This window comes from Diutina rugosa, assembly GCF_008704595.1.
Source record: "Diutina rugosa strain CBS 613 chromosome Unknown scaffold21_size185207, whole genome shotgun sequence".
Taxonomy (NCBI): Eukaryota; Fungi; Ascomycota; class Pichiomycetes; order Serinales; family Debaryomycetaceae; genus Diutina; species Diutina rugosa.
In genome coordinates, this window is record NW_022995209.1 from 123804 (window position 1) to 142559 (window position 18756).

General features: G+C 51.9%; 9 protein-coding genes across 9 annotated transcripts; 3 read left to right on the top strand and 6 right to left on the bottom strand. All coding sequences in view use genetic code 12, as the record gives it.

Moving 5' to 3' along the window:
• Positions 1-1100: 1100 nt before the first annotated feature.
• Positions 1101-3464, top strand: DIURU_005407 (uncharacterized protein; the record flags this gene model as incomplete). The annotated part of the gene is made up of 1 exon (XM_034158386.1): positions 1101-3464. The coding sequence occupies one exon, from the start codon at positions 1101-1103 to the stop codon at positions 3462-3464; it is 2364 nt and encodes a 787-aa protein (XP_034009831.1).
• An 89-nt stretch (positions 3465-3553) lies between these two features.
• On the bottom strand, positions 3554-4273 carry DIURU_005408 (uncharacterized protein; the record flags this gene model as incomplete). Its single annotated transcript, XM_034158387.1, has 1 exon — positions 3554-4273. One exon carries the CDS (start codon positions 4271-4273, stop codon positions 3554-3556), a length of 720 nt encoding a protein of 239 aa, XP_034009832.1.
• Positions 4274-4527: 254 nt separating this feature from the next.
• On the bottom strand, positions 4528-6480 carry DIURU_005409 (uncharacterized protein; the record flags this gene model as incomplete). The annotated part of the gene is made up of 1 exon (XM_034158388.1): positions 4528-6480. One exon carries the CDS (start codon positions 6478-6480, stop codon positions 4528-4530), a length of 1953 nt encoding a protein of 650 aa, XP_034009833.1.
• A 974-nt stretch (positions 6481-7454) lies between these two features.
• On the top strand, positions 7455-9170 carry DIURU_005410 (M20 family metallopeptidase; the record flags this gene model as incomplete). The annotated part of the gene is made up of 1 exon (XM_034158390.1): positions 7455-9170. The coding sequence occupies one exon, from the start codon at positions 7455-7457 to the stop codon at positions 9168-9170; it is 1716 nt and encodes a 571-aa protein (XP_034009834.1).
• A 220-nt stretch (positions 9171-9390) lies between these two features.
• Positions 9391-9648, bottom strand: DIURU_005411 (uncharacterized protein; the record flags this gene model as incomplete). Its single annotated transcript, XM_034158391.1, has 1 exon — positions 9391-9648. The coding sequence occupies one exon, from the start codon at positions 9646-9648 to the stop codon at positions 9391-9393; it is 258 nt and encodes an 85-aa protein (XP_034009835.1).
• A 544-nt stretch (positions 9649-10192) lies between these two features.
• DIURU_005412 (uncharacterized protein) lies at positions 10193-10450 on the bottom strand (the record flags this gene model as incomplete). Its single annotated transcript, XM_034158392.1, has 1 exon — positions 10193-10450. The coding sequence occupies one exon, from the start codon at positions 10448-10450 to the stop codon at positions 10193-10195; it is 258 nt and encodes an 85-aa protein (XP_034009836.1).
• A 1518-nt stretch (positions 10451-11968) lies between these two features.
• On the bottom strand, positions 11969-13780 carry TOS4 (Tos4p; the record flags this gene model as incomplete). The annotated part of the gene is made up of 1 exon (XM_034158393.1): positions 11969-13780. The coding sequence occupies one exon, from the start codon at positions 13778-13780 to the stop codon at positions 11969-11971; it is 1812 nt and encodes a 603-aa protein (XP_034009837.1).
• A 2055-nt stretch (positions 13781-15835) lies between these two features.
• On the top strand, positions 15836-17401 carry DSE1 (Dse1p; the record flags this gene model as incomplete). Its single annotated transcript, XM_034158394.1, has 1 exon — positions 15836-17401. One exon carries the CDS (start codon positions 15836-15838, stop codon positions 17399-17401), a length of 1566 nt encoding a protein of 521 aa, XP_034009838.1.
• Positions 17402-17478: 77 nt separating this feature from the next.
• Positions 17479-18621, bottom strand: DIURU_005415 (uncharacterized protein; the record flags this gene model as incomplete). Its single annotated transcript, XM_034158395.1, has 1 exon — positions 17479-18621. The coding sequence occupies one exon, from the start codon at positions 18619-18621 to the stop codon at positions 17479-17481; it is 1143 nt and encodes a 380-aa protein (XP_034009839.1).
• Positions 18622-18756: the final 135 nt, after the last annotated feature.

Here is an 18756-nt window from a genome sequence, read left to right on the forward strand (position 1 = left end):
TTTACTCAGCGGAAGGCGGCATAATCGACTTCATTATCCCCGAGGCCATTTTCGGGGAGCAAATATACCTGTGGTGCGGCTGCAACGTACTATGCCGCCGATGCGCATCACCCCCTGCGAGTGGCCGCCTCACCCCGCTGCGAGTGAAATCCCCGTTCCACCCCTACTCCACGCAGATCCCTCAGGGCCCGAGAAAAAACCCTCCACAGTATGTATATAATTATCAATACTAAGCGAATATGCCAAGGAACAATTCCGCAAATCCCGCCGAACAAGCGAATAACCACATGGCATAATGCGACCGTTTACGGCATTGTCTGGACCCTGACTGCCTCATATTTTGCTTCCTCGAAAGCGTGTCGTTTGCGGCAGCCTCCATTCCCGACTAGTGGGGGTTAGGGCCTCGTATCGTCGTTGACGACGAGAGCTACCAACGACTTAAGTGTTTGTAAACAATCGGTTTTAGACTAGAAAGAGGGCAGTCGTAGACGATGGGGAATGTAGACGGATTTAGATAGTCATACCAGACTATAAGCAGTGTGGAGTCGTAACTCTATAGGTTGAGTACGAAGTTGCGATATAAGGTTCGACGATCGACCGCTGATGGGAACACGAAGATGCCACAATAGCCTCGGTAATCGCTCAGGGGCCCACGAGACACGGTTAGGCACCGAAGCCTCGTCGAAGGACGACGCGTTGCTACGCCACGCCCGGATGAAATTCGCCGGGGGTGATGACGCCTCGTCGCTTCTGCACGCCTTACACTCCCAATCTGTCACCCCCAAACGAAAAATAAAAGCCCTCGAAAGACAGGCTAAGTAAGACCAACACCAACAAAGTAAGGTTTATTGTGTCCCTAGTAGTATACGCTTTAGGGACACGGTTCCCCTGTTCGCTTCTGATCCGAATCAGATCAACGGTGAGGTGACATGATTCTAGCGAAGATTGTCGCTTGCCACAAAAAGCACGATTAATTTTTTAGCCGCCAGGTATTTACCAATACACTGAAAAAATAATGACTCGTTAGCAGACGGGAGCCACACACCATATAAAGCCGTAAAACCCTCAATTCCACATCTCCTCAACTCCAATTGTGTGCCATGAGATTCCATTCGCTTATTATGGCCGCCATGGCCTCAGTGGCCGCGGCTAAGGAAGTTACTGGTGTGTTCACTGATATCACCTCTGTGGTGCCTCAGGACCCGAAGCAGCGTCCCTCAGCGCTTTGGACTACGACCTTGGACTGGAAGATCGACGGCTCGCAAGTGTCTCCCGGTGACACCTTCCATTTGACCATCCCGGGCATTTTCGAATTCGCTGCTAAGTCTTTGGACTTGAGAGTAGGCAAGGATGTCTACGCTCAGTGTACTTTGAGCGGCGGTACATCTACTGACGGCACCTTAGCCTGTACTGCTACCGATAAGGTCACTCCCAAAACTGATATTTACGGGCAAGCGTGGTTCCAAGTGTTCCTCTGCCAAGGTTTCGCTTTTGATGCTGGCGACTTAAAGTGTCTGAGCTACTGGAAAGGTGGTGAAAACACCTGGACTTTCAATGATGGTGCCAACGACTACTCGTACAAGTTTGAGCTCACCGCTTACTACGACGGCGACAAGGGCCAGGGTAAGCGTGGTATTCTCAACATCGTCCGTACCGGTGTGTGCAGTGCTGGCTACGACGCTGCTTCGATTCAAGCGGAAATCGGTGACGGTCTTGTCGATTGCTCCACGGTCAAAGTGACCTTCTCCAAGGGTGTCAACGACTGGAACGCTCCCGTGACCAACGAAGGCAGCAGCATCAGCCCTTACCAAGTGCTGTGCCAAAACGGCCATGTGGAGGTGACTTTGGGTGACATCCCTGCTGGCTACACTCCTTACCTCACTTTCAACGACGACGGCACCGGCAAGAACTTCACTTACGGCGACACTTTCAAGTGCAAGGACTCTACTGAGACCAAGACGGAAACGTGGCTGAGATACTACCCTGGTACCGACATTTCCGGCACTGCTGACGCCGACGGGTACGCCATTGAGCGCACCACCACCGGCTGGACCGGTTCGATCATTCTGACCACCACCGAGCCGTACCCTACCTCGAGTGGTGTCACCAAGACCATCGTGGTGTTGACTCCTTTACCCACGTCGTCGTCGCAAGCCCCTACTTCTTCGGAAGAACTGTCGCTGTCGGAACAACCTTCGTCGACCTCTGAATCCTCGTCATCCTCTGAACAACCTCTGTCCACCACCGAAGCGCCGCTGTCTTCTTCGGCTGAACCTCTGTCTTTGTCGTCGCTGATCGTGCTGTCGAACCCATGGGTGAACTCGTCCAGCACTATTGAGTCTACCACTTCTTCCGAAACTCCCATCAAATCCTCTGAGACTAAGGTGCCCTCGCTGACTGAAGAATCAACCACTGAATCGTCTACTGCCGCTGAACCCTCGTCATTGCTGACTGAGGCTAAGCCGTCGCCCTCGCTGACTGAAGCTGAGCCCTCGTCGTCTGCTGAACCTTTTTCGTCTGCTGAACCTTCTTCGTCTGCTGAACCTTCTTCGTCTGCTGAACCTTCTTCGTCTGCTGAACCCTCTACTGCTGAAGAACCTACTCCCTCGGCTGAAATCACTCTGTCAAAGGCTCAACCCTCGTCTTCGGCTGAACCGTCGCTGACCTCGGAAGTGGTCGTCCCTCCCGAAATCGTCACCACTAAGACTACCACTACCATCACCAAGGAGTGTCCCGTGTGTGAAGAAAAGACCACCACCGTTGAAGTGCCTTGCGTTGTGGAAACAATCACTAACGAACAAGGACCCGTCACTACCACTAAGGAAGTTGAGAACAAGGTCACCACCACCGTCACTTGCCATGAACAAAAGTGTGAGACTAAGGAAACTACTGTGTGGGTCGTGACCCCGCCCACTAAGGAATCCCCTGAAGAATCACCCGAAGCAAAGCCCACTACTAAAAAGGAGAACCCTCAACCTCAACCCACGGTGACCAAGACTGTCCCCCACCCTCAAGCGGAAGCCTCAGCTGCCACTGAAGGCAAGCCTGAAGCTAACCCTAAGCCTGAAGCTCAGCCTGAGACCAAGCTGGCTCCTGAAGCAGTTAATCCCAAGGAATCCAAGCCGGCGACTCAGCCTGAAGTTCAATCGCAAGCTCATCCTCCCGAAGTTGCTCCTCAACTGCCGGTTCCTAAAGTGATTCCTCAACTGGCTGCTCCTGAAGTGGCTCCTCAACCCAACCAGACGTTAGAGTCGGAACAACGCACCGCTGAGGCCCCTCAATCGCCTCAATCGTCGCTGTTGATCACCATCCCCACTGCTGGTCCGACTGTCGCTGGCGCCACTGTCGCTGCTCCCACTGGCGCTGCTCCTTCTGCTGGTGCCATCCAGTTTGAAGGTGCCGGCTCTATGTTGACGGTGCCGTCAATGATGCTGGCGCTCATGTTGGTGGTGTTATTCGTCTGAGTGTATTTTATACCTATTTATGAGAATCTGATAATGTAACTGTTTGAGTAATTGTAGCCTGGATGAAGCTATGCGTTATCATTAAAGCACTATATAATTTTACCAAACTCGCTATCGAGTACAAGGCCGTGGACGTCGTACCATGCATCATTGTCCTCAATAGAAGTGACGATAATCTGCTTCTTGAGATGGTTATCCCAAGCCATCGCCGATGCTTCCAAAAATAACATTTGGAGCGGGAGAGGAACACCCTCAAGGATACGGTCACCAATGATGAACTTTAAATTAGACGTTAACAAGCTAAGCATACGCTCTTCCGTCTCGTTGACTGCGTCAGTAAAAAACCCTCGAGGCACCATGATCCAGGGATCGATGCCAAACTCCTTAAGGCGGCCACGAAAGGTTTCTTCGTTAGTGTCTTCAATTACCCCTCGCTCCGTCGTCATTTGATACTTCTCGGTGCCGTCGGGGGTAAAGTGACGGATAAACTGCCATTCGTACATTACTTTTTCATCAGATTTGGTCCAGCCGACGACCTCAAATAATATCGCCGTGCTCCCCCAGCGAGCCGGGTCGGTGAGAACGTGTTCGGGCTTGTACATGGCCAATGCCAACTTAAGCCCTTCAATAAAACGACTCTCATTTGGTACAACAATCAAGGTACACTCCCTATCGAAACCAAGAATCTTGTCGTCATAGCCAATCACGTTGATGAAGTGAACATCCAGAATCTTCAGCTCATTGACTTCATCTTTGACTGGGGGCCATTCATTTTCTTCGGCCTCACGAAGATCCCTTGCGGGGTCCATGTCAGCTTAGGCTGATCAGGAAAAGTGGGTGGCGTCTCTACTTTTATACAACGGATATTGGTGACGTTTCACCCTTGAAGTTTAATGGTCGCCCCTCATTAGCTGCAATCTGCTCAACTTACCGTGAATGGCAGCCAGTGCATGGAAATGTCAGAGTCAAACAAAAGGTTATTGGGCACGCCTTGAGGATATTGTGTAAGAGGAAATCGCTTGACAAATTTTGATAATGACAGAGAGAATACGTCTATTGGTATTCAGTGCTTACTCTTCTTCTTCTTGTTCTTCTTCTTCTTCTTTTTCGCCGTCTTGTTCGCGGGCTGGTCCAGCAGCAGCACGGGGTCGGGCAGCGGCGACGCCGATGGCGATGAGGTTTCGTGGTCAGCCGTCAGCGGCGGGGTGGCGTCTTTAGCCTTTGCCGCCAGAGACTGCTTGGCTTCTTCGTCATCATTACCTTTAGAGGCGTTGTCATCTTTAGGCGGTACCAAAGGCTCGGTGGTGGAAATGGTCACTTCGCCTTCACCGACCTCGGTAACTTCAGTGACTTCGGTGACTTCCGCCACCTCGATATCTTCATCGGGTTCCAGAATCACCGGTTCCGCTTCGGCCACGGTACCGTCGTCGGTAGTCTCCTCGATCCCCGGCTGGCCACTAGGTTCTTCCACTTCAGGTTCGACGTCAACATTGGGGATTTCCGGCTCTTCCACTTCAGGTTGGGCACTAGCCACCGTCCCCCGGTCCACTTCCTCGACGCGGTCCTCCAAGTCGTTAGTCTCCTCGTCGTTCCCCGCTTCGCCATTCTCGTTTTCATCGATGGTCTCCACGTCGTTGCCGAGGGTGGTGGCGTTGGTGGAGGCATCAGTAGTGGCGGGGGCGAGGCTTCTGATGCTGGCAGTCGTCGAAGCGCCATCGTCTTGCGCTGGCTTCGAGTTCACTGGTTGAGGGGTGCTGTTACCCGTTTCCGCCTCGTAGAGACGTTCGCGTAAATCCATCACTTCCTCAGGGTCGTGAGTGATTCTCGTAGTCAGGGTCTTCTCATTCAGACACCCTTCGGCAACGGTGCTGGTACGGCCAAAGAAGTCGAGCTCGCTGGTAGGGTATCTCGGTGGCAATTCCTCACCTTTGTCTAGAAGCTTGTCGCCATTCTCGTCGAGAGAGTAGCGAGGCAACGCCGCTGCCCCTCGTTCGCCACTGAGCTTGCGGCTATCAGTAGTACTGATAAACCCATACTTTCTCACGTTGGCTTCAATCCACACAAACCCCATTTGGCCAATGTTCACCTGGAAAGTAGCATCGCACGAGAAACAACCAATGGCAGGGTACAAGTCGAGCCAACACCCTTTCATCACGTCCAACACTTTGCGGCCGTTGCGGGTGATGAAGATGGTGCCCAGACTGACGGTGTACCCGAAACCAACGACATCGGCCCGGTTTAATGGCGGGAGCACAAGATTATTATACTGGGAGTTATCCCCCTGGTGCTGTTGTAAAGGAGTAGGGAACGGCTTATTAATCTTGAGATTACCTGTGCTTTCGTAGGCAATCAGGAATTTCTGGTATCCCGGAAGGCGGAACTTAGGGTAGGGTTTAGTGACTAAACCGATGGAGAAGTGCGATACGGGACTATCGCTGATTTCCATGATTTTCGCTTCAAAATAGACGGTATCGGCATACACACGGTGTCTAAGCGGCATGGCGAGGTTCATCACCGCAGTAGCAGTGCGGTAGGGCTGGCCACAGCGGAATACGACCTCGGTCTTGTCGCGGACAACATACCCCGGATCCCGTACGGTATCGGCATCGGCGAGTAATGGTGTTGATTCTGAAGCATTGGTAGAGCGGGATTCTTCGAGATCGGGCTCAAACCACCACGCGTGGACCCCCATGTCCCGCACGAGGATATCGTCTTCCGGGCGGAATGATTTGCCCCTGATAAGGGAGAAATCAGGAGGATTGGTCACCGTGAACTCCTGACCTGCCAAGTAGCTCAGCTGTTCTTCGGGCAGGAGGCTGGTGAAGTCGAACTCCTCCGCCAATTGGCGTAAGCTCTCCTCGTCGTTGAGGTAGTCTCTCGGAACGGCGCGGCCGCCGTCGATGAGCGGCTCGTAGTCGCCGTCATCCTCAGTGCACACCACATACAACAAGAAGGCGATGATGAGGATTAAAGCCCCGACGACAATCCCGATGAACCAGATCCACGCCAGGTCCATACTTGCTCACTGTGGTGGATATATAGTAAGCCCGCACCGCGAACAAAGAGGGGAGACAAGACGGGACCACCACTAGCTATGACAAGAGAGAAAAGAGAATAGAAAGGCTGGGAGATGAGATCGATTAGCTAATCGGGGGAGTATCTGATCACGAATACACAGTGTGCTTGGTCAATTTTTTTTTTCGGTCTAGACCACTGCCGTAGACCTTATAGCTTTTTGTGTTCTTAAATTTATCATATAAGGTTTACCGCTAAGTGGGGTGATGTTTAGGGGGCAGCTTAGAAATTGTAGTGTGTGTAAGCGCGGTTATTTCGGATGGTAGCGCCGTGAGACCGCGAGCCATGCAGTCACTAGACATCTACCCTAATCGGGGTTAGCCGCCAGCAGTAGTGTGCGTCGCCTCCGACCCCAGACGTCAAAGGCTGAATTGGGGAGCAAGCGTCGACGCGCCCCCGGCAGCACCCTCCGAAGCCGCGCGCACTCATGGCACACCATGATAAGAACAACGACCGTATCCAAATACCAATTGAAGCGTAAAAACTATGAATAACTATTCATACAATTGATCGTTATTGGCCTTGATTGTCTGATACTTCAATTACTCTCCAATTGCCCTTTAGCTGCTCATACTGTGCTCCTCAGTACTCGCTGACTCGGGTCCTTATCGTACATAACCGTTCACCAGCAGACAGTAGCTACCAACAGCCAATTGCGCTCGATTGCGTCCTTTTTTTGGCCACCCAATAACCATTGTTTCCACCAATTCCACCTTTAAACTCTCAATTTACTTTTATTATTGCCAAGGCGTGATTATAATTGGTATTGGCTTAGTTGTGGTGTCAGGGCACGTTTTCCAAGGGCTGCCTGGAAAATTAGCTGTCGTGGCTATCTGCAGGACTTACTGACCCCCCCCCTCCCCAGACTATATATAATAGCCGCTGCCGCCAGGGGCCCCACAAAAGCAACCGTACATGTTTGGGCTCACCAATAACGTCACCCTCGACCAGCGGAAGCGCCAGATGGCCCTCGCCGGCGCCACCGTGCTCGTGGTGGTGGCTTTGCTTGTGCTCACTCCCCTCTACCAGTGGATAAAGATTGCCGCCACTCCCCTCGACCAGCCCGACCGCTGTGTCATTTACCCCAAAATTGCTCCCAAGCACTCCGCCAAGGATAACGCCACCGTCGAGGGCATTTTGCACGATGCCCTGTTCCGCAAACACGCCGTCCGCAAGCTTTCGGGAGCAGTGCAAGTTGACACCCAAATTGGCGACCAATTGCCACCCGTTGACGACAAGAAGTACTGGGGCAAGTTCAAGGACTTCCACAAGTACTTGGAACAGGCGTTCCCCGCCGTGTACCTGGCGTTGCTGGTGGATACTGTCAACACTTATGGTTTACTCTACACCTGGCCTGGCTCCGATAAATCGCTTAAACCAGTGTTATTAATGGCTCACCAGGACGTGGTACCCGTCCAGCAAGCGACGTTGGATCAATGGAAGTACCCTCCCTTCAGTGGCCACTACGACGGTGAGTTTATCTACGGTAGAGGCACTTTGGACTGTAAGGGACAAGTGATTGCGATTTTGCAATCGTTGAGCATTCTCATCGAACGGGGCTACAAGCCTAAGCGTACCATCTTAGTTTCCTTTGGTTTTGATGAGGAATCGCTGGGCTACCACGGTGCGGCTTACTTGGCTAAGGAGATTGAACGCAGATACGGTAAGGACTCCCTTTTTGCGATTATTGACGAAGGGTCTGCCATCCTCAACGACCCCTTAAGTGGTCAAATTGTTGCTGCTCCCGCTACCGGTGAAAAGGGCTACGTCGACATCCACACCAGTCTTTTCACCAAAGGTGGCCACGCCCTGATCCCCCCTCCCCATACGCTGATTGGCATCATGGCCGAGCTTGAAGTCGCCATCGAAAAGGACCCCTACGAACCCATTCTCACTGACGCTAACCCGTTCTTGCACCAGCTTGAGTGTGCGGCTGTCCACGGCACCCACTTGAGCAGAACCGAGAGAAAGACGATCTTGAGAGCTGCCTTTGACAAGTACGCCAACGATAAGGTGATCAAGTCGTTGCACGGTACTCCCGGCCAGTACTTGGTGCAAACTTCGCAAGCTTTGGACATCATCAAGGGCGGGGAAAAGGCTAACGCTTTACCCGAACACACTAAGCTTGTCACCAACCACAGAGTTGCCATTGGCCAATCGGTGAAGGAAGTCACCCACCACTTCGTCAAGAGAGTGGTGGAAGTGGCTAAGCGCCACGACTTGGAGGTCCACGCCTACGGCAAGCAAGTGCTTAAGGGCTCGAAGGGGGTGTTCAACATTACCACCCTGGGCGCTCTCCCCGCCGCTCCCAAGTCTCCCACCAACAACACCCTGTGGAAGGTATTGGCCGGTGTCAACCGTCACGTGCTCGAGGATTTTGGCGTGTTCCCTAAGATCGACTACAAGGTGATGACTGTCCCTTCGATCATGACGGGTAACACCGACACTCGCCACTACTGGAACTTGACCAAGAACATCTACCGGTTCTCGCCGTTGGTGATGCACCCGGACACCTTTTCGCGGATCCACTCCGTCGACGAGCGGGTCAAGGTCGACGACCACTTGTTGATGATCGCCTGGTTCCACGAGTACCTCTCGGTGGTCACCGACAACTTCAAGATCGACGAATAGGTCTCCGAATAGGTCTCCGATATAGTAATATGACGATATGAAGCAGGACGTCTAGTAATTGACACATTCAAATCCATTATCTTGTTTCATTCGAGGTCAAAAAGGAGCGATATGTGTTCGTATCGTCCATTCACCTACATTCTTTGAAGAGAAACATGTATTTTTGACGGGCCGGCCGGTAACCCAGTCAAAATAAAAGATATCACTAATTAAGAACCGCTTAAGCAGTGCCCAAGATCGACATGGCACAACCCCAGATGGCAGCAGCAATGGCACCCACGGGACCCAAGGGGTTGTTCAACTTAGATTGACCTTGTTCCTCTTCAACCACGGTGGTGGAGCTACCGCCTTGTTGGCTGCCACCAGCTTGGCCGCCTTGGATAGCACCGCCTTGTTGACAAGAGCCATCTTGACAGGCCATGGGAGCAGCGACAGCCAACGAGGCGATGGCGAGAGTGGTAACAGTCTTGAATTGCATTTGGGAAAAGGAAAAGCGAGTGTGAGTTGATGAAGATTTGGTGGTGGGAATTGAGGCCGAATTTATAGTCGATTCTGTAGCACCGCCCTCGTGTTCGATGGCGTGGTGTTGACGATTTTTGCAGCCAGCACCGTGTACACCTGAGCTAAAATAGGCTCGGCAACTGGCTGTTTTGGCGGCGCCGTCAGTGGGAGTACGCCTCGTTCCTCGCGTTTTTGTGATTTACAAAAATAGACAGTTAGAGGGCGTTGGCGATTCAAACCGAGGTCTAAGCCCTAAATTAGTAGAATTTTCGGACATAGCCTTGCTGTCCTCATTGAGTTTGTCAATTTCCAATTTCTGTTTTACCCGTACATGGCGTTATTCGTCTATTTCTTCACTTGCCATACTTCGCACCTTTCAATAAAGTCGTATATGTTCTCTAAGCCCTGGACACGATCGTATCTTTCAGATAAGATTGTCGGTGGGATGATGGTTTGTTCTATTTGCGAATGTGCTACAGATAACACGAGTTTGTAGGTGGTGTATATTAGGTATATAGCATTTAGGCGGTACCCAAGATCGACATGGCGCAACCCCAGATGGCAGCAGCAATGGCACCCACGGGACCCAAGGGGTTGTTCAACTTAGATTGACCTTGTTCCTCTTCAACAATGGTGGTGGAGCTACCGCCTTGTTGGCTGCCGCCACCTTGGCCACCCTGGATGACACCGCCTTCCTGGCACGAGCCGTCTTGGCAGGCCATGGGCGAAGCGATGGCCAACGAGGCGATAGCGAGAGTGGTAAGAGTCTTGTATTGCATTGTAAAGCGAATGTGTGTTGATGAGAAGGTGTAAGAGGAAGATACGGTCATATTTATGCCCTTGCCAAGACCAAAACCGAGACGTTTCAGCGGTTCAGCCTGGTGAAAAACTTCTTGGCTGGTTCCCATTCTGATGGAGCCGTTTACCCAGTCTAGATAGATTTGTTTTCGTTGGCAACCGACCGCAGTGCATGAGTATCGCCTCGTCCCTGAGTTCCTGCTTAAACGCGACAACGGCGTATGCGTAAACAAACGCGGAAATAACCCAATTGGGATTCGTAAAATTGTAAGTTGTAGGCTGATCCGTCCATTGGGCTAGATGGACTCCTCCAAGAAGCAGTTGAAATTGACCATTCACTGTTAGTTCTCTCACTACTGTCCTCCACCCTCAAACAAATCTATTACTCTGAACGAGAGGTAGTTTACTCCCAAAACGTGGGCGTGGCGGCTAAACACATACACGACGTAGATCTCGAATTGAGATTGATTGCGCCCAATTTGCACGAGAGGACACCAATGCATGGAAACAGCTGGCGTCAGCCACACCACGATGTTCTTATCAGTATCATCACATCTCAAAGAATCTCGCTACTCGGACCAAACATCGCTGATTAGGCATTGAGGAATTATGGGTGTTACGATTTTCCTTGATGTAGGCAGTTTGTACGTTGATTGGTTCAGTAGCTCTCGATTATGAGGCGTAGCGTTACCGCTAATTCGTCTGTGACGTCCCTGAACACCCATATTTCTCTTACATTCAGTGCAGCAAAACAGTGCACGTGTCACCTATATCGATCGTATTCAGCCTAACGCAAGGTACCATCAAACCAGCACTAATTCGTACATAGCTTAGCGCCAGCGAATTCAGGTTCTAATCGGTGGAATCATTCATCTACCTTCAGGGTAGTTTCGTAAAACTTTAATGGTCAACTTCGAGATGAACTCTCAGGTCAAGGCGTGTTGATGATCTTTCCCACGAAAACAAATCTGATGTTATTCCGAACCGAGATTATCATCGCACAAACGCATCAAGCCGTCTCTACTGTCGCCCGAATGCGTAGCCGCGTATACTTGATTCAGTTAAACCTGAAATCAACTGCAAAATACACTTGATTAAGGGATGAAGTTCCAATGAAGGCACTCTCGATTGTAAAAGTCCCTCCGTTCAGGTCATGGATGCTACTTTTACCCTAGCATTTATGGATATTTGTTAGTGGGAGGCGCGCGACGGTACGAACGGTTTAGGAAAAAACTGTTACTGATTAGGAAAGTCACTCCCAAAAAGGTGAAACTGTACAAGATCAAAATTGGCGTCAATTCAACGAATACTTGTAAGCAATCATGATAGCAGAAGGCGTGTGCTTAGGTTTTACTTAACAACAATATGGACACGTTTCAAACGCGAATTGTGGGGTAATTTGGCTCGTGATTTCTTCAGTTCGTTGCATATGACAAGATCATCTACAATTTTTCAGTTGTCATGTTGGTTAGTTATATACGAGGTCATTAATCGTCACTCTACTTCTTGATAGGAGCCGGCTTCTTCCAGTAGTACTGCTTGTGTTTACGACGACAGGCACGCAACCCGCCGTGGCCCTTGATGGTGGCCACGAGCTGTTTCCGTTCTTCGTCATCATCCTTCTCGGGGACATAATAATACTCTTCTTCAAGAGGCTTACCAGCAGCGTCCTTGCCTTCCCGGTAGATGACACCAATGCAATCAGTATTATGTAACACCACCCGGATCTGTGACAAGCTGAGTGTTTGTGTAAGGGCCAGAACGGTATTGAGCACCAGTGCCGGCGTCAGCGATAACCGCAGGAATGCTAAGTGGTTGACCAAGATGTTCTTGATCTCCTTGAGAGACTTACCGTCACTAACTGCGGATTCGACCGGCAGGTCGAGACTGAGTTCAGTCAGATCGGTCTTTTGTTTCTTGCGTTGTGGGAGCTCTTCGGCCGGACGTTTAGTGACGGTGGGCTCGGCGGTAGCCTGTGTTTGCACTTCAACACCTTCTGTAGTCTCATTAGCAGTTGGCGCTGTCAGGGCTGGCTTCGAGGGCTTGTTCGATGGCGATACACCCACGTTTTCCTTGTCCTCAACATCATTAGTTTCTTTAACGGTTTCCTCAATGTTCTCCTTTTCAATAGGCGCTTGTTCAATAGGAGAAGGCACTGAGGTTTCTTGAGCGGAAGCAGCTTCTTGAGTGGAAACGGCTTCTTGAGCGGGAATAGCTTCTTCCTTCTCCGGTTGTTGCGAGGGTTCGGGGGTGGAAAACTCAGATCTCGCATAGGTTGTGGTGATAGGGTCGGGAGAGGTGTCACGAGGAGGCTCAGAAACAGCCTTAGCCACAATAGATTGGCGACGTTCTTCGCGAGCTTCAGGGATTTCCGCAGCGGGTTGAAGTGCCGGCAACACCACCTGGGCTTGAGGCGTGGTGGGTTGAGTGACCTCCTCGTATGTGGTGGTGGTGGGAGTGGCAGGTGGTTCGATCACCAGTTGCTTGTGTTTGGGAATAGCGTAAGGGGCGGGTTTGAGGGTGGTTCTGTGTTGTTCTACCGGGTTCGGGCGAGCCGGTTCGACAACGTCAGTTTCCATTTCTTCCTCGTCCTCAGTTAAGTCTTCTTCGACATCGTCAGGGTTAAGCAACAACACGTGCTTGTTCACTTCACACAAGATGTTGGCGAAGCGAGGGAGAGTGATGGTTTCATGACGGGCAAGAGCAAACTCGGTGTGGTTATCGTCCAAGCGAATCAGCTTGTGCGCCCGCTTCAACTTTTTAGCCAATTGCGGAATCTGACCCGACTTGTTCTCAAGGATAACAAAACTGTTAGGCGTAGGAGTCTTGTAGATCAAGCACGCGCGAGGGATCCGCACCATGAGGCCATTGACCCCAAGACAACGCATAACAATGTGGTGGTGGTTATAGGTAATCAGGAGGTGAGTCCGCAGCACCAGCTTGTCGTGCAGTCCGAAATAGAAGTCACACATCTTCAGCAGCCGTCCGACCACAAGATTGTGCTTAGAGGATAAAAGCGGCACTCTCAACACCTCCAGATCAGGGTTAAGGATGTTGAAATCGGAGTTGATCGCCACCGTTTGCGGTTCAATATCATCGTGAGTGGCCACAGGACTCAGGGGAGCGTCTCTCACGGGAGACAGCGACCGGAAAAGCGACGACGACGGGTTGGGCGTCGGGTAGTCGAGGGGGCGGCCCCGGGGCTCCGCCGGCGCCATGATCCCCTTGGGCACGCCCTTCTTTCTCACCACCGTGTCCTCGTCGTCTTGGCTGGCGATTAACGGTGACAGAGGCGGGAACTGGTAGCTCATTGGGGGCACGAGATAGCAATGGAAAGAAGCAGTAGCTAATGAGGGAGGTGCGATAATGGGTGTTGCGGAGCGAGAGGGCCAGTGAGACCCACACGCGTTGGTGTGCACATAGAGACGCGACGGTGTGCACACAGGCTCATTAGGGTCACCACCCCAAAGAACGCGTAGAGACGTGGTTGCCATGGGGGTGGTGACTAAAGTCACGTGGGCCGCGATATCCCGTGACTGTCTATAAGAACTCAGGGGCTAACCTCGATTAACCGGCGAAACGACATCGACGAACAATCACCGCTTAAACTGAATCGTTTGGAGACATGGGTTGTTTAGATCGCCTAGCTCTATTGTAGTAGTTTTTGGTTATAACGCCGTCGTCGTAGATCTCGCTGTATCTTATTAGAGTGATTTGGGAGTGAAAATTATACTACGTAATGAACTCTCTTAGCAAATGACCTGGGCAGTAATCACCAATCGAAACCCCCTAGTAGGGGTGGTCACGGAATTTCTGCCAGCACCCACTAGTTATTGAGCGTCCCCTTTGGGGAGTGTGACTGTGACATTCTCGCTTGAGCACAAGCACAACGGAGTTCCCCATTGTCACTGGAAAAAGACAATCAAGTGGACAGAAAAATGTAGGCCATTGTTTCAAGCAGTTTCTCCTGATGACTAGCAATTGAACAAAGGCAGGAGCGACAGGTCACCGGCGTGTGGCTGGTGGTCACTGCCTTTTCGGTACCACCAGCCAGCCCTGCGAAGGTGAGCACCGCCTTGCGAAGGGGTCAAAGGATGAAAAATTATCGGGGTGTTTGCACAACAAAACGCACTAAGTGTGGGGCTTAATGAACGGCAAACACCCTAGGTTTACCTCTACGGTTTTTCCGCGTTGAATGGGGGAGCCTCTAGGAGTATAGGTCTTCGATGAGATGCGAAACCAGGTACCACCCAGATACGCGCGGTAGTGACCACCAACTACCGTCAGAATGCCACTATTGTTATCGTAGGCCGGTAGCGGAATTTCTGTCACCTGGGGCGATGGCGTCATCAGGCGTTAGGCCTTGCATTTTTGGCACTTATGTTCGGCTTATCGCGAGCAGTGATAGAGATTACATACGTCCGACCCCAAGTGCATAATGTCGCTATATCGTAGAGGGTTGCAATGTAACCACCCCCGGTCGAACCAAGGATAGAACTCTTGCCCCCTAGGTGTACTGATCTAGCTGTTTCATTCCCCAAAGAGTTAACATCGTATTGGATGCACCAACTAAACCATGATACAATGCCCCCGTTGCCACTGAGTGAGCCCCAGGTACGAGTGCGATGTTGGCCAGAGACAATGAGCGCCAAGGACCTGACACACCTACTAACCCATGTGGCCGTGCATGTTAGGTTTTCGTTTGCGGCTACCTTGGCAAGAGAAGGTTCCTGATCATCGTAGTCCATCTTGTGGAAAGCCGACGATCCACGCATCATGGGTTGTTTCCCACCGCAACCTTGTTGCCGCCGTTGTCATCTCCACCCTCGACCTCTAACCCATTTCAGTAGTGGTTGCCTGGTCAACTGGCGGTGAATACGAGACCAGGGAAAAAAAAGGGTGCGGGTGCCACTAACTGCAATGCTGCAAACCCTGGCATCCCTACAGTGCGGTGCGCCCTGTGATGCGCCCTGTACTGCAAGGATAGTTCGTTATTCTTGCCCCCCCCCCCCCCCCAAACNCCCCCGACAAATGACAGTGTCATGTAAACGGAGAATCAGTCGTTGCCAGCTGACGTAGACAATTGTCGCATACTCCCTCAACACACCAGCGACCAGCTCTACCCCAAACTATCAATATTTACCCCTGGCTTTGTCCCCCTACCAGCCCTGAGCCACGTAATCGCGGTCAGGGTCCTTCGCCTGGTTTTATGCGCGCGGAAGCAGAATACGCGCTGGGTGCATGCCAGCCACTGTGCTGCCGCATGGCTGCGAATTCCCAAAGGGGCATGTCCCCAGCGACGTCAGATATAAACTCGGACGTCTATCCCCCTCGTCCCCGAGACTGCTTTTATAGTGTGCTGCCAGATGTACTACGAGCCGACGTTGTTGTTTCGACAGAACGCCATTCGCCGGTTCCACCCCATGCTCCTGCCCATCCAATCGAGTGACGACTTAAAGCGGGGCCCCCGGCTCCCGCAATTCTCCCCCAGAGATACTGAAGTGCTAGACCAAGCCTGTGGGTTGTTACAGACAGATATCCGCCTGTCTTACTGGAAAATCCCCGATGATAACATGCACTTGACGGCAATTGCCTCGGCTCAAGTCGATGAAGCCAATGCCAGACTCGCCATCCTGTCAGGCAGACAACAAGCCAATCTTTTCATCTACGACTTGGACCCTGATAATGCTAGTTTGCGTCACCTGAGCACGATTCTGCTCCCGCTGACGCTGGCCCTCCACTGGGTTGACGTTAAGTCTGGATGGTTAGCTACCGGTAATGACCACGGATATGCTCACTTAGTACTGATCCCTAAAGGTGACGATGCCTCAGCGTATATTGGCAAACGGTTTAACCACCGCAAGTACTTGAAACGTGAGTTCCACACCGCCAAACCGGTGCACCAGCTCCGCCAGTTCGATATTGACAAAACCAAATTGCTCACGGTATACGACCACCACTTGTTCTACTGGGACATCAAGGCCCTGGAGGCCCACGCCAAACCGGCGCCGATCAGTGTTGCCTCCGTGCAAGGGCTTGTGGCCACTGACCCTATGCCTAAAAACGATTGTATCGTGTTGATGGCAGGTCATTTTGGAGTGACTTTACTAGACATTCGGGAGCTGCCTAAATTCCAAGTACCCCAGACCCTGGCGCTCAGACCACACCAGCAGCCAGCACAGACGGTCCGTTGGAACCCCGATAACGCGAACCAGTTTGCTCTGGCTCATCGTGACGACATCATCCGTCTTTATGATATTCGCATGGACGGGTGTGTGGGAAACCTCAAGGGTCATAGGGGTAAACCTCTGCAATTGCTGTGGACTCAGGGTAACCTTTTCTCTGGTGGCGGTGACGGCAACTTAGTCCACTGGGATCTTGTTACTGCGCCAGAACAGTCATTCACCAATTGTACTCTTAAACAAGGGTTGGGCAGTGTTAGCTTCAACCCTCAAACCAATAACGTTGAGGAAACGCTTTCCCAAAGACAGTGTGGCACCGTGCTCCCCGCCAGCAATACCTCTATTGTCGATATGGCACCGGTATCCGATCTCGGGGCTGTGGTCACCATCGACGGCCTGGGCTTTTTCGGTTACCATGCCAAAGTGGCGGCACCTAAACAGTACTACACCGACCACGATCTCGCCTACCTTGAACGGGTTGAGAACCTGGCCCAGACCTTGGTTGAAGAAGAGATTACGGGTGAAGAAATCCTCGACGTGGCCACCGTTAAAGCGAAACAACAACTGGTGCCACGGGGGCTTTCGGAGCTGCTGCAAGAGACGCTCGCCGAGCCGCTGCTGGAGCCGGAACTGGATTCGAGCATCCACCTGCCGTTGCTGCGGGTGTTCTCCAACACCGGGTCGGTGCTGACGGTGAGCTCGGAGGTGGTGGACTGGTCCCACTACTCGGAGCTGCTCACCTGCGCCTAAAGTCACGAAATTCATGGAAAGTAATATGGTATTAATAGATAATGGTAATTGTAAGAGTCTACTCGTTTCAAGTAGGGTTAACCCTCGGTGGTGAAGGGGGACTTTTGTCCTGCCATCGACACAAACCGTTCCACATACAGGTAGACACCCGCAGTTAAACCTCCCAGCACTAACACCTTACACCAGCGAGGCAACAGCCCTTTGTACAACAGTCGCGGCCCTTGCTTGGTGAACAACTTGTAAGCAGTGAAAAGCGAGTCGCGGTATAAGCGCTTACCGTTTTTCAGTTGCATGTGGGTCTTGACCACATCCAACGGTTGAGTAGCTAAGATCACCGCCAGCGTCGCCGTGAAATGAATGGCAAGACTCTGAAGCATCAGGTGGGATCCCGATAACCACGCGTCACTTTTGGCTTGCGGGTCTAAGAGCTGGCGCACGGCACTATAGGTCCAGAACCACACCACCGAGTTACCCACTTGCCTTGTCAACGTGACAAACAGACCCAGGGCGAAACCGGGAAGCCCCTTAGTGGCGTATAATTCCTTGATCGACCCTAAAAACGTATGCGTAGGGCTGTGGTTGTATTGTATCCTGAGAGTATCAGCCGCCGTCAACTGACTGGGCAGGGTAAATTTCGACGGCATTTTGCCCTTGATCTGCTCGATGATACCCGTGGTGTAGTAGGCATTCGGCAGCACGTATTGGCGCGTGAAAATGCTCAGCGGCGGGCGGTGGCCGTGGCTGGTGGTGTCCTTACCAGTAATGTCATAGGTGATGCCGTGTTCTTTACACCGTTTGAGTTCGTTGGCCAACAGCATGTTTTGGATCATCAAGATCTTGATATTCTCAAACGGAATAATCCACAACAGCTCGAAGAACCCGGCAATGGCGCCGGCGACCACCACTCGCAGCAGGGTCGGTTTGAGCTTGTGGGCGCCGGCGTTGTCGTGGTAGACGGTCATAAACTGACACGCCCAGTTGTAGGTGATGATCCGGGTGCTGGTTTTCATCATCAGCCCCACCACCAGCGCCAGACACCCGCGGAAGAGCTGAGCAAGCGAGCTGGGGTAGTTCCCCGGGATGTGCCATTTCTTCATGTAGGCATCGTTGGTGATCTGCTGCTGGGTCTTGATCGAGTCGAAGGGATAGGTGATGGTGGCTGTCGTCGCCGCCAGGAGCACCCCCAGCACGAGGGCGGTGAGAAGGGTGTCACTGCTCATATAGCAATTAGGTCGCGCGCAGCCTCTTTGGTGCAGTGGTCCCCGATAGATAAAATGGGTAGCAAAGCCCATGTGAAAGAAGAGAGAGTGCTTAGACTATAAGGCTTTATAGTTATGGGTAGAGGTTGTCGTGAT